At 46.4% G+C, this 14048-nt stretch overlaps 1 protein-coding gene across 1 annotated transcript; it reads left to right on the forward strand.

The window, feature by feature from the left end:
* The first annotated feature begins 327 nt into the window (after positions 1-327).
* On the forward strand, positions 328-6302 carry AHSA1 (activator of HSP90 ATPase activity 1). The gene is made up of 9 exons (XM_061463689.1): positions 328-526; positions 836-1026; positions 1198-1280; positions 1673-1790; positions 3422-3510; positions 3854-3988; positions 4758-4859; positions 5390-5441; positions 5883-6302. The coding sequence occupies exons 1-9, from the start codon at positions 447-449 to the stop codon at positions 6053-6055; spliced, it is 1023 nt and encodes a 340-aa protein (XP_061319673.1). The 5' UTR covers positions 328-446; the 3' UTR covers positions 6056-6302.
* The last annotated feature ends 7746 nt before the right edge of the window (positions 6303-14048 follow it).

Consider the following 14048-nt stretch of genomic DNA (forward strand, 5'->3'; position numbering starts at 1 on the left):
ACCGGCTCGGCTCAGCACAGCACGGCAGGGGAGGGGAGGAAGGTGCGGCTGCCGCGCAGGACACTCCGGGATCAGTAGTCCCTGTGCCGCGGCACAGTGCGGTGCGTTCCGGCCCGCGTACTACCAGTACCGGCGTGCCCCGCGCCGCCGCACCACCTGCCCCGCCGGGCGGTCCTGGGTGGGCTGCTGAGGGCTAAAGTGCCGGCAGCCGGGATCGGGGCGGTTGCTTGGCGCGGCGTGCCCGGCTCCGGGGGGTACCGACCGGTGGGGGCGCGGACGGGCCAGGAGCCAGCCGGAAGCGGGGCGGCGGAACCAAGCAGCTGGGCGGTGCGCGCGGCCGGGCGAAGGGCGCCGGAAGGGACCGGGCCGGTGGCGGAAGCCGGGAGGTGGCGCGGCGGTTCTAGCAGTTTCCACGGGCGGTCGGTGCGGAGGAGGCTGCGGTCTCGATGGCCAAGTGGGGCGAGGGGGACCCGCGGTGGATCGTCGAGCAGCGGGCGGACGCCACCAACGTCAACAACTGGCACTGGTGAGCGCGGCGGCGATAGCCGCCCGGCAGGACCCTGTGACCCCGGGCGGAGGAGGCCGATGCCACGGGGAGCGGCTCTCTTTCTCCTTCCCCTACTTGGCGTTGGTGCTAAGGTGCGGCTGTCCGGGACGATGTCCCTTGAAAGCGGCCGTTTCCGTGTGCGTGGGGTGCCCATCAGTACTAAGAGCTGTGTGTGTGTGTTGGAGCGGGGCAGGGAGGAAGGACGGCCTGGGGGAAGGTTAGGTAGCCGCAGCTTGTTTTGGCGGTGTGGCCCGTCCCAGGTTCTCACAGCGCCCGGTTTTCCCGTAGGACGGAGCGGGATGCCTCCAACTGGTCCACAGAGCGGCTGAAAACTCTGCTCCTCCCTGTCAGGGTGGAGAGTGAGGAAGGGGCTTGTGAGGTGACAGAAGTGAGCAAACTGGATGGAGAGGCCTCCATTAATAACCGTAAAGGGAAGCTGATCTTCTTCTATGAGTGGGCTATCAAGCTGGCGTGGACTGGTGAGTGATGTGCTCCCCCACTGTTTCAAGGCTAGATTCAAGTATAAGATAAGGATACTTACCTCATTCGGGAAATAGTAATGAAGGGAAGTACTGTATTGTGATACAGGTTTGCTTTTACAACAACCAAAGTAAGAAATGTTGATCTGAAAAACATAATTGTAATTGCAGGCACCTCAAAGACTGGCGTGAAATACAAAGGTTATGTGGAGATTCCTAATCTCTCAGATGAAAATGACATCGATGAAGTTGAGGTGGGTACAGCATGCTGGCTATATGGCTGTTCCATCAGGAAGCCTCACAACATTAGTATTTTCTTTTGTGTTGCCTTTTCTGGACCGTTTGTTCAAAACTTCTTTAATATTAGAGGCTGCTTAAGTTAACAGAATCACAGAATGGTTTGGATTGGAAGGGTCTGTAAAGGTCATCTCACTCCATCCCCCCTGTAACATATAAGGGCTCTACAGCACATGAAGGTATTTAGGTTATTTGTGTACATTACTGTAGGCAGAACTAAAGTGAAGGATTAATAACACTGCACTGCTGCTTATGAAAGTGTAGTCAAAGTCTAACTGATACTGAATTGAGTAAGGAAAAGACCATGAAAATATGGCTTTGTAAACCAGCACTTGTCCTTCTTGTTTAGATCCTTGTCAGCCTTGCTAAAGATGAGCCTGACACTACCTTAAAGACCCTGATGAAGCAAGAGGGTGCAAAAAAAATTAGAGATGCAATGAAAACTTACATCAGCACTCTCAAAACAGGTAGGTAACTGAGAGGGAGAAGTGTTACGGGAACCCATATGGGCTAATGCTAAAGAAGGGGTGGGGGTAATGAGAGGAGTGAATATTAGTTCCTCACCCCATCTCAACAGGATGGTGTCAGAGCAACAACAGTAACTGTTCTGTCTCTTATGAAAATGGTGTTTGGCAAGAAGCACTTCTGTTTCTAGACACTGTAGAACAGCCCAGAGAGATTTATTAATAATCAAAAAATAAACACCATTTTTGGACTGATGTTTTAAAACTGAGAATATCCTCCACTTGCTGGAGCTCAGATACTGAGAAAATAAATCTAGTAACATGTTTGCTGCCTCAGTGACACAGAGCATCAGTCTCTGCCTGTGGCACAACCAGGTTGTGCCACACACAGAGTTTTGCTCTTTTGCCACGTTAGTAAAGGCATTGTTACCTGGATTTGAGAGTAACTGACAACTGGAAATTGCTCTGCAGCTTTTGTTGGTGTCATTGAATGAGCTATTTCAGCATCTGGATTAAAATTATCTTTTTAGAAGATAAATCTGATTCCAGCAGTTGGACTTAAATCATTGTGCTTTGATGGAGTTTGGCTTTGCCCTCTAGTGCAGGCTGGGATTGCTACAACAGCTTTTATATCCATTTACCTGTATTACACTACGCATGCTAGATACTCATTTTGGTGAGTACTAGCCACCACTGGTTGCATTTTTTCCAGGATCAAATTTCTGTGCCCTTGGGTTTTTTCAGGCACTTTTGTGTTCAGGGTGGGATATGTAGGCACCCAGTGGAGAACAAGAATGTTATTCGGGAAGAACTGTATGATCTTGTGGGAATAAAGAAGAATAGGTGGGAACCAAGTATTGCGGAGTACAAGAATATATATATGTAATAGAATTCTGCTATATGATTAATTATGTAATTCTGCTATACATAATGGAATGTTGCCAGTTTGAACAGATGAAGAGGAAGGAGAAAGAGCAAACTGTTTTATAATGGGTAAAGGCAGAAGTGAAAGAGCTGGAGAGAAAGTAAACATACAGAAGGAGGCTGAAGCTTCTGGTGGAGTTATGGAAGTGCTAATGCTGCTGGACAGGGCACTGGTGAGGCCTCCCTTGGGTTCTGTGTGTAGTCCTAGCATCTTTTGTCAAAAAAGATAAAGATGGAGTTAGAAGTAACTTTACTACAATAAAAGGAGAAATGGTGAGCCAGTTGGAAAAGAAATGGAAAAGCTTGGCTTGGTTTGTCTAGACCAGCAAGGTAAAAGTATCTGAGATGTGTTTGCTATTTATATTTGAGAGTGAAAGAGAAGAAAAGCTATGCAAGTGTAAGGCTAGTGTTAATGTGATAGTAACGTGGAAGAGAGTGACTGGTATATCTAGGCTGGGAATAGGAGGTAAGTTCCTAATTGTTAATGCAGGCAGGTTCAGGTATGGCCTTCAATAGAGTAGTGGGGGCAAGAAGAATTAATTGCTTGTAAAAAGAGGTCTGTTTACTTTTTTAAAGCAAACTGTTTCAAGCTGTGGGTGCTGTCAAAGGCAGGGGAGAAACCAGGAAGCCCTTTTTGATTCTGTATTTCAAAGAACAGTTGAAAGGTTTGATCTTTTATTAGTTTCATGAGCGCATTCCTGTCTTTCCAGAATTCACCCAGGGCATGATTTTGCCCACAGTGAATGGTGAACATGTGGAAACGACCCCTCAGGTGGCTCCTAAAGCAGAAGACCGCAAGGTAAATGAAACTGTGCAAATGTGCTTTTGGATTTGTGAAGAAAGGTACAGAGTATTACATTCCAGTGCTTACAGGAGCAGCCTGTGCTGTTTATAGGATATATATATATTCAGGAATTGGCAGTCTGTGGTGTAGGCCTGACTGTTTCATTTGCAGTACATGATATTTCTTAATTTAAGCAGAGTGATAAATCTGCTTTTTACACTCAAACATGGTTGTACCTAATGACATCTTTACTAAAGGCCTTTGTTTTTTTTCTTTTGGATATGTGAACCACTTGTTAATTTTATTCCTTTTCTGGACTGAAAAAAGGAATGTGTTTGTTTTGCTGTTGTTTTGTTAGACGGCTGCTAGCAGCAGTACTGCCACATCGCAGTCCAAATCCATAGGAGTCAAGATCCCTACATGTAAGATCAGCTTGAAAGACACCTTCTTAACATCTCCTGAAGAGCTCTACCGGGTATTCATTACTCAGGAGGTAATGTCAGGCTTGTTCTCAGAATTATTCTTTGCACACAGGAGGCTGTTCCTAAGAAGCTTTTCAAGGCATTCTGTAGGACACTCGCAATCCATGAGAATGGAATAAGAAAGTTGATCTGCAGAATGCTTGCTTAAGGTTCACATGTGCATCTTTTCACACAGTTGGTTAGAGAGAATTAATGCCAGCCAGAAGCCAGTTCTGGCCTGCTGTCAGCACCTCTGTAGGTGTATCTGTTATTGCTTATGGTCGGATCTCTTGGTATTTGCAGTTGTGTGCTTTTTTGTTTTGTTTTGCTTTTTCCTCTTCAGGTTCGGTTGTATCAAAGTGCATTTTGTGAATAGCTCCTCTCTTGCAGACTATTATATAGTATAAGAAGAAAAAGCAGCATTTCTTACATTATTTAAACATGGTCTTAGAACAAAGGTTCTTCCTTTGTTTTTCTAGTAAGAGTAAAAAATATGACCTTTTCTGAGAACAAGGTTTCATTGAGAAATCAACAGAGTAAATCAAAAGTGTGGCTTGCAGAACACTGCACAGAATATGGAAGTTAAGGATTCTTTTCCCTTGGCAGACAGAATGCTGCTGTAGTGGCTCTAACCTCGCTTTTTTGGCCAGGGCAGGGCTTTTGTGTTTTCTTGATGAAGACCTTATGCTATTGACATACCTCATCTTCAAGAACTTTTGTAGCTGGGTGGGAAACGTTAGGCAACAAGTTTGCAAGCAGATGATGTCAAGTAATACAGGTTTCCTCCTGAATTCTTTTCAGATGGTCCAAGCTTTCACTCATGCACAAGCCACCTTGGAGGCTGATAAAGGAGGCAAGTTTCAGCTGCTGGATGGCAGTGTCACAGGAGAGTTTGTTGACCTAGTAAGTACTAACTAGGGCAGCTGTATCTTGCTCATGGGCAGCCTGGAGGTGCCAGTTCTGAATCAGTGCTTCAGTTAGCTCACTGTGAAGTTCTGCCTGGTGCCCAGCAGTTACCTATATTCACTGTGGCTATTGAAGTATTCCTGACAGTATGGATTAGAGTATGAATTAGTGTATGGAACTTCAGTCTGGTGAGAAAATCTGGCTTCTAGTCGTGCGTGCGCTCTGTCTTTTATTTTACTTGGGGATTAGAGGGATGTTAAAGATGGTAGTTGACCCTTTTCCTCTTTGCTCTTCCTGCTGCTAAAGCCGCCTGGGCAGGGACACTGTCTTGGTGTTTAGGGCTGTACTATGGCCTGCCATCCTAGAAGGAGTGGAAAGGACACTTAAATCTCTTTCCCTCTGTGTGTGTATTTCTCAATGGGCCTCTAAGGCTTCAGATAACACAGTTCTAGTTGCTTTTTATTAGATTGCAGGATTTGAAAAAAAAAAACATAAATGACTACTCAGTCTCTCTCTCACTTTTCAAGGTGCCTGAGAAGCAACTTGTTATGAAATGGAGATTTAAATCTTGGCCAGCTGGTAAGTAGTCCAGAAATGGACTGTGGTATTACAGCCATTGTGTGTGTTTTAAGAATCCCAGCCCCATGTGCCACACCACATTCTGGCTCATGATTAGGGAGTGCACGGTGTTCTGGGAGCTGGAGTGACCTTACCTTACCCAGGCTTCACATCACACATGATTAGGTCGAAATCATCAGCCACCACTTAGAGCAGCGGCCAGGGATTAGGAATGATGCAGTAGCAGCTTGCTCAGCTATGGCTGCAACTGCTTTGAACCCCATGAAGAGGGAGTCCTCTCCTCCCTGTTTGTGAGAAGGGCCTGCAGCTGTCCTAAATACATCCTGTGGGGAAGAATCCTGAGTAGTCTTTTAGGTGGTGGTGTGTGAGAGGAGGAGCAGAGCAGCTCCTTGTGGCAGCATATACTGCATACTGCTAACAGGTTTGCTTTGGTTCCTCTAGGGCACTTTGCAACAATTGCCTTGAACTTCACCGACAAAGGTGGTGAGACGGAGGTGTGCTTGGAAGGCAAGGGCATTCCTGCTAGTGAGGAGGAAAGAACAAAGCAAGGCTGGCAGCGCTACTACTTCGAGGGTATTAAACAGACATTTGGCTATGGTGCCCGCTTGTTTTAATACTGGTTGCTGGGAGGGCTTTGCCGGAAGACTCTGCCACATGGACTGATCCATTTCTCACCTGTCCCTTTCTAATCTTGGCTCTGCGGCCGAGTAAAGTGGGATGACAGGTGATGCAGGAGGCCATTGAGCAGCACCACTTTCAGTCCCTCATTGCTTTGTGCATGTCTTGTGCTGCAGGGGATTCTCTTACATGTACATACTTCTATTGCTAAATAAACCTAACTTAAAAAAACCCACTGTGGAACTTGTGTCCTCAGATCAGCTTGAGTTCAAAGAGTTGGTCAATAGGCAGAAGGAGGGATCTGTGTGGAAAAACATGGGTCAAGGGGGAGTGCTGATCCCAGTGAGATTTACTCCTCGCTTCTGGGGAGCAGAGAATAGGAGCTTGATGCAGTTTTTAGTTTGAGCAGCTGCTCGTTTTCTCTCTGCTTTTGATCTGCAGCTAATAAACGTTTCAAACCCTTCTTGTTTCTGAAGGGGTGTAAGATCCTGTTGAAGCTGTTCCCCTCCTGTGCACATTCCCTTCTTCAACACAATCCTTTCTTGCACTATCCTGCTCTACAGGAATGCCAATCATTTAGTCACCTGCTGTCCGAGACAACTGGCAAACCACTACCAGGGAAACTCACCTACAATACAGTTCTAGCAGGTCATGGTGCCCAGGGTCAGCTACCTCCCAAGAGCTTCAGGCTAAAGCAAGCTGTAGGCTCTTAATGGGGGTGGGATTTATTCCTGTTAATTAAACAAGGTGGAGTACTTTTGGCTGACCCCACTTCAGCTGTTGCTTCAACTGGTGAGGAAGAACATGTTTGTACTTTTCTGCTAATACAGTTAGTTCCCAGATGTGTCTTCTAAAGCAATAAATTTATTTTAAGGATGGGGGTGGAAATTGACTTCTGGTCAGAAGTGTCAATCTGCTTAACCTCAGGGGTGACTGAAATGCTCAGTTTTCCCTTTGAGGCAGGAACTTCATTTGAACACTTTTGTTTTCTGCAGAGTACCTCTAGTAAGCTAGAAAAGTAATGTTGCTTGGGTGAGTTTTACTGTTTTGAGATTGTCTTTTGTTTTCAATGTGAATGGTGTGTTGTAGCCATCCACTTGAATAGGGAGATAGGGAAAAAATCTGTTAAAAAAAGAAATCGTTTGCATTGCCTATTAAATTATGGAGAGCATTTCTAGCCTTTTCTGCTCACAATTCCAAAGTGATTATTGATGGTAAAGTTTGTATGGACATTAAGAGTGGGTTATGAAATAAGTTTGTATCATGTGCTTATCCTGGTGCTGACCTGTGACCATGTCGTGGTTTAAACCCAGTCAGGCAACTCGTTCACTCACTCCCCCCACCTTGTCCTCCCCCTACTCCCAGAGGGACAGAGAGGCGAAAAGAATGCAACTCCCACAGGCTAAGAATAGTTTAGTAACTAAGGTATAACACAGATCACTACTGCTACCACCAATGATAATAATGATAAAAGAAATAACAAGGGAAGAGAATACAACATCTCACCACCAGCTGACTGATAACTTCCCCCCCTCCCTCCCCCCCCAGCCCGACCAAGCTCTGACCGTTACCTCCTCCAACCCCACAGTCCTAGCCCCTCCGGGTAGCTCCCAGTTACATCCTGGGCATGACGAGCTGTGGTATGGAATACCTCTTTGGTCAGTTTGGGTCAGGTGTCCTGTCTCTGCTTCCTCCTGGCTTTTCCCTCCTCCCTGGCAGAGCATGAGGCTCACAAAGTCCTTGGCCAGACCGAAACATCAGGCCGAAAGTCAAAACACAGCACTGCACCAGCTACCAAGAAGGAGAAAAATGGCTGCTACTGCTGAACCCAGGACAGACCACAAAGGAAGTTGTACGAAGACTGGGCATCTGTCGATAAGGTTAGGTTTCCCTATGTCCTGCAGGGCTGTCTTCCTCAGGGCATCATCTGGCTGGGAAGGGGGCCACAGGTATTTTGCCAAGATTCTTACACACAGATGAGCTATGGTACGATTTCTGTAGGCTGCGGGAGTGTGACACAATGCGAGTACACTGATAACACTGCAGCATGCATGTTTGGTTTTCCGTTTGGGAAATCCTGGACAGAAACATGGGAAACCTTAAACAGCAGGGCCAGCAAGTGTGTTCACAGCCAAGTGATTTGAAACGGAAAAAATGAGCTCATTCTAAGTTAACTTGGGACATACTCAGCAGCTGAATCACACTGTCCTGGCTGTAGTTTGGCAGCCACGCAGGCAGCTGGCTGTGCCATGGCAGCTGCGCCCACCTGAAGCCAGGCTCTGCTGGTACAGCTGAGCAAGGGGAGCAGAAGGCAAGGCCCTGCTAATCACTTGCTGCCGCTGGAAGGTTAGGAAGTGGGACAGGAAGGCAGCTGAAGTGGAATTTTAATTGCCTTCCTTTCATCACAAACAGGGTTTACTCCGGGCATCCTGCTGCTACTCTAATAGGACACTCTTTGGCCTTAGCCAGCAGCCCGCCTTCATGGGGCTCACAGACTTAGTGCTTTCAGGGCTCTTCGTCAGCAAAACTGACTGCCCTGAGTTATGCTGGCGCTGCCCCAGCTGGCTCCCTTCCCTGTGGCCTTGAGATCACCATCCCCACAGCAACAGATTAGCATGTGTAGCCATCCATGCCTTGGATGCTGTTCACTGTAGATTCTCTTGGATGAATCCACTGGTGAAGGAAACCTTGTGCTAAAGGCCAGGCTGTGAGTGAGCACTTAGCCTGAGGCACAGAGTGTGTCAGGATACACTAATTCTATGGGCCACAGAAGTGGTGATGCCTTACACCAGCCATTTACTTGGTGAAGGTGATCTGGTCCTTAAGTAGCTACATGCTAGCAAAGGTCCCTGTACTACATCTGCCTGCCCTCCGCAGAGAGACCTACTCCTTCATCTACAACTGGTATCTGGTACAAATCTTTGCTTTACTTGGATGTGTCAGGAGAGACTACAGTCCCTCAGCTATTTTGGGGAGGGAGGGCTATATCATGTGAAGGTGAAAAGCAAGGTCCAGTATACTCCTGCCGAGAAGCTCATCAAGATCCTGAACTTGACACAGGATAAGAGGGAAAGTCTTGTGAATTAAAGAGAACCAAGGTTAAAAATCAGAAAACAAAGATAGAAGGAAACTGATCTTTTTCAGTGATGAGAGGCCAGAGGTGGATGCTACACACATTAGGTGCACATGGCGATGATTAAGGAACAGCCATCAACCACCATAATATGGGGTCCCAACCAAAGGGACTGAACACATTTAGTGAATTCTGGAATTTCTTGCAGCTGCTGATATGGTACCACTAAAAGTTTACATGGATTCAGAAGAGGAGTGGAAAAATTTATGGAAGAATAAAACAACCAAGGGCTGTTAAACAGAAAAACCCTCATCTGGCTCTGGGAGCCTCTTGGTCACCAGCTGCTGGCAATAAGGAAAGTACTTCAGGGAAACACAAACATGAGTTTGTCCTCTTTACTCTTCCTTCCTAGTGACCTGCTATTGATCACTGCCAGTGACTGGATGCTGGTTTAGATAGAATTGTAAAGACTCGTCCATTTCTCATGTTTTAATTGTTTATCTGTGTGAAACTTCTATGGGACAATCAGGCCACAAATCAAAGAGATTGAAAGCCCCTAGCCTAAGTAACTATTAAAACTGCTTTGAAACATCATCCCAGCTGTACTTCAATGGCAAAATAGGAAGAACTTCAATATACTTTTTTAAAGCCAAAGTGAAAGGAGTTGGATGTCTCCAGCTTGGCAGGGCCTGACACAGTTTGGCATATAAGACTTACCTGGGAGAGTGGAGCAATCTTTCAGAATTTGATAAGGAATAATGCTGGGGAGAGGGAAGAAGGAAGAAGGAGAGAGACGAGGGCCAAGGGAATCAGGTCAGTCTGTAACATCAATTCATGAAACACTACTGAAAATGCAGCCAGTAGACTGTAAATACCCAGCAAATCAGGTAAAAAGTAACAATCAGCACACCTATATCACAACTACATCAAGCACAACTCAACCTAATGCCTTCCTTTGGCAGAATATTTGAGCTTTAGTAAGACTGTAGTCAATGCTTTATGTGATATTTTTAGTAGTAAATAAGGGAACGCCTAATAGCACTGCAACAAATCTAGTATGTGTCAGTGTAGAAGATAATATAATTGATAATGTAAAAGTCTAAACTAATTTATATCAGTCAATCACCACTGGTGCTGTAAAACCCTTAGAATACAAGTTTAGGATTGAAAATGATCTTGACCAAGTGGAAAAATGATCCAGGAGAAAAAAAATGAAGTATATTTGTCCATCTGTAAACGACATTTAAGCTGGGAGGGTTATGATGAATTTTCAAATGAAGAGGAATTTAAAACATCGTGGAAGGGAACAAAAGCTGCCTGGCCAGGCTGGGCTGTCCTGTGAAGAAATCTCTCCATATAGCATTTAAAAAAGCCTTATGTGAGACTCAGTGCCTTCAGTTTTGCGTTCCGTGCTTCAAGAAAGATATAAATTACATGGAATAAACCCAGTGGTGGGCAATGAGACAAACCAGAGGTCTACAAGTACAGCTTCAAAAGAAAGCCTGAAATAATTGCATTTGTTTAGTCTAGAGAAGAGAAGATCGTGGAAAAGGAGGAAAGTAGGGAACGCAATGATAAAATTCTGAAATATGTGAGAGGTAGGAGCAAATAAGGCAATAATATGCTCTCTGTGGCCACTGCAGATAAGATGCAGTAGGCTTAAAATAAAGCAGGAAGGTTTTAGATTGGCTGCTAGGAAAATAATATATCTATCTCTGCAAAAACAGTAAAGCTGAGGGTTACTGTGGCATTTCCACCATTGGAGATCTTGAAGCCCAGGAGAGAGCAGGACTGCTGAGCAATGATTTGCCCCCATCCCCATGGTGAGGCTATGTATTTCCTCCAGAGCCAGTCTAAATCCATTTTCTGTGGTACATCCCCATGTCCAAAGCCTGTGATGCAACGAGAGAATAGCTGATATGCTTGCTAGGAGCTGGAACAAAGCAGGACTAGACCCCACCAGCTGGGCTCCTCTCAGGCATTTCCAAGGGGCAGCTGGACCCTGCATGGCAGGGAAGGAGGGCAAGACATTCCTTTCCCAACTGCAAAGGTGGGTCCGTCCTCTGCAGAGGTGGAGGGAGTAAATCCCTATCCTGTCCCATGGCCACATCAGGCAGGACTACCCCGGTGTGCTTTCTTCATTCCTCTGCATGGCATCATAAGGACAGGCTCTAATGGGTGCTGGGGACCCCCTGGGGTGATTTAGGCAAATGCAAAGTCCGAAGACCAGGTCTTGCCACAGGTTCCTGTTCGCCCAGTGCTCACACTATGATCAGCAGGGCTGCTGCCAAAATCTGCAGCTACTGTGACTTACTCTTTTACTCTCCTACAGAGCAGTTGGCATCAGCACAGACAGTGCACAGGGCTAATGTGGCACACAGCGGGGTGTGCCCCTTCACAGACCAGGAACTGGGGTGCCTGAAAGGGGTTTTTTCCTTTCCAGAGCTCCAGTTTCCTTTCCAGAACTCAAGGTCCACAGACCCTTACAACCACATTTGTCTCTTTCCTAGGCCATGGCCAAGCTTGCAGTTCAGGTTAGCTCCAGAGACTTTGGCTGAACTCTCCTGGCATTATCATCTTCTGTGTTCTCCTCTCAAATCAGCTCCTTCTAGGCCCAGCTGGACTTCTTGTGTGCTTTCCAACAGGCAGATTCCTGGAGCAAAAGCTCTGAAAAAAAACCCAAACCAACAGCTATTGGTATCTCTGTTGCTGCAACCATGTTCTGACGAAATCATGTGCTGATCCCTGAGAGGTGAGCTCCGCTCACCTGGCCTGTCCTGCCGGCAGCTGACCATGCACCCATCCCTTCACAGTCCAAAGGTCCTTGCACAGCTTGCTCCTGACACATCTGGGGCTAAGAAGGGAGGTCAGCAGGGACATGCTGAATGCTGTGCCTAGCAAAATCCAGGCATGGCTCCTCCTGTTTACAAACCAACTCAGCTGCAAGTCGGACACTGGCAAACTGGTACAGCAGAGCCAGCTCCAGTCCAGGCTGGCAGACTAAGGTGACTCAACTGGTCAAGAAATCTTGTGTTTAAAGCAATGGGCAGAGGTACAGCTTGAGACTCTGCTGCAGACTCGCTCCATAATTTCAGGTGACAACTCCAGGTCTTGAGCATCTGCAGAATTAAGGCATCAGTTCTTCCTGCTTCTGTCCCCGGATGTGAGATTTCTATAGCCAAGGAGTTTCAGAGCAGAGTTCAGCATCTGGCACAGCAAGGACCTTGTTGCAAAAGGCAAAAGCACGTTAGGAATGTTACATACACAGTAGTAACTGCTGACTGCCTTCCAGGGAAAGAGTGATTTTCTCTGTTTTCTTTTCCTGCAGAGCATAGTTCAGTTTGTACCCCTGGCTTTGACCCTATGAACAATGTTTTTGATATCACAGAAGACCAGTAGGAAGTTCAGAGCATCTTCACAGAGAGGAGCCATCTGCTCCCCAGGACAGGGGCCAGCAGTGGCGCCAGGCAGCTGTGGAGCAGAGCCCTGTGCTGGAGTAGCGGAAAACCCTTGACAGATGTGCAGCCAGCACAAAGCAAAAGGAGCAAGAGAGAATGAGGGAAAACAGCTGCAAGTAGCAAAAGCTTGGAAGTGGTCACCATTTATGCAGCAAATTAACGGCAACAACAAAAAGTTGTGATCCCTGGAGAGCTTTGCAAATCCTGTCTATCATCAGCTGTTGGCTATGGAGGTGGTTTGCCAGACCAGTTTTCCAGCTGGGATGATGCTGGGTTTTTCATCCACTCTCATACTCAACACCTGCTTAAAGCAGTGTGCTGGGGTTAGGTCAGCTGGCAGTCAGATCTGACCAGGCTGAGTACAGAATAAAACCTGAAGTGAGGGCTAAGGCACAGGCAATGCATTTGCTTCTCAGCACTGACCCTGATAATCTTCTTGTAGTAGGCTTGTCCTGGGTTCAGCAGTAGCAGTCATTTTTCTCCTTCTTGGCAGCTGGTGCAGTGCAGTGTTTTGACTTTCAGCTCGGGAACAGAGCTGATAACAAGGATGTTTTGGTTTGGCCAAGGACTTTGTGAGCCTCATGCTCTGCCAGGGAGGAGGGGGAGCCAGGAGGAAGCAGAGACAGGACACCTGACCCAAACTGACCAAAGAGGTATTCCATACCACAGCATGGATGTAACTGGGAGCTACCCGGAAGGGCTGGGAGTCTGCAGGGTTTGAGGAGGTATGGGTCGGTGCTTGATTGGGTTGTGGGGGGCCAGTTATCGGTTGGCTGGTGGTGAGGTGATGTATTCTCTTCCCTTGTTATTTCCTTTATCATTGTTATTATTGGTGGTAGCAGTAGTGATCTGTGTTATACCTTAGTTACTAAACTGTTCTTATCTCAACCTGTGGAAGTTGCATTCTTTTCGAGTCTCCTCTCTGTCCTTCCAGGAGTAGGGGAGGGCAAAGAAGGGAGGGAGTGAGTGAATGAGCCCTCTGCCTGGTTTTAACCCACGACAAGGCTTCATTCCCTGTGAGCAGAGCTTCACATATCCATGGCTGTGGTGGCGGGCTCTGGATAGTCTCTGTTAGCTGTTGATTCTTGCAGACAGACATCATCAAATGCAAAGGCTAAGGGAAGGAGGCAAAGCCAAGTGGGTCTTTGTAGTACATATGGTGCTGAGGATCCAACACACATAGCATTCAACATGGTGTCCTCCCTCTCAACCAAAACAAATAGCAACGTATGCTTCAGTCCCAAGTGAATGACATCAGCAACACATACATATATAAAGTGCTTTATTGCAGCATCAGAATAAAGAAATCTTCTCTATGAAATTTTGTAGGAATAAAAGGCATTTTATATATATTACATATTAAAAATACCCAAAACAAAACAAAACCCAACAAAATAAACTTAAGAAGTGGAAGCTTAGAGATTTATCACTTAAATAGCAGTGGGCTGGACGGAATCT

Source organism: Pezoporus flaviventris, unplaced genomic scaffold (assembly GCF_033815535.1).
Source record: "Pezoporus flaviventris isolate CSIRO_AGI_PZ_B2104156 unplaced genomic scaffold, CSIRO_AGI_Pfla_v1 ptg000036l, whole genome shotgun sequence".
Taxonomy (NCBI): Eukaryota; Metazoa; Chordata; class Aves; order Psittaciformes; family Psittacidae; genus Pezoporus; species Pezoporus flaviventris.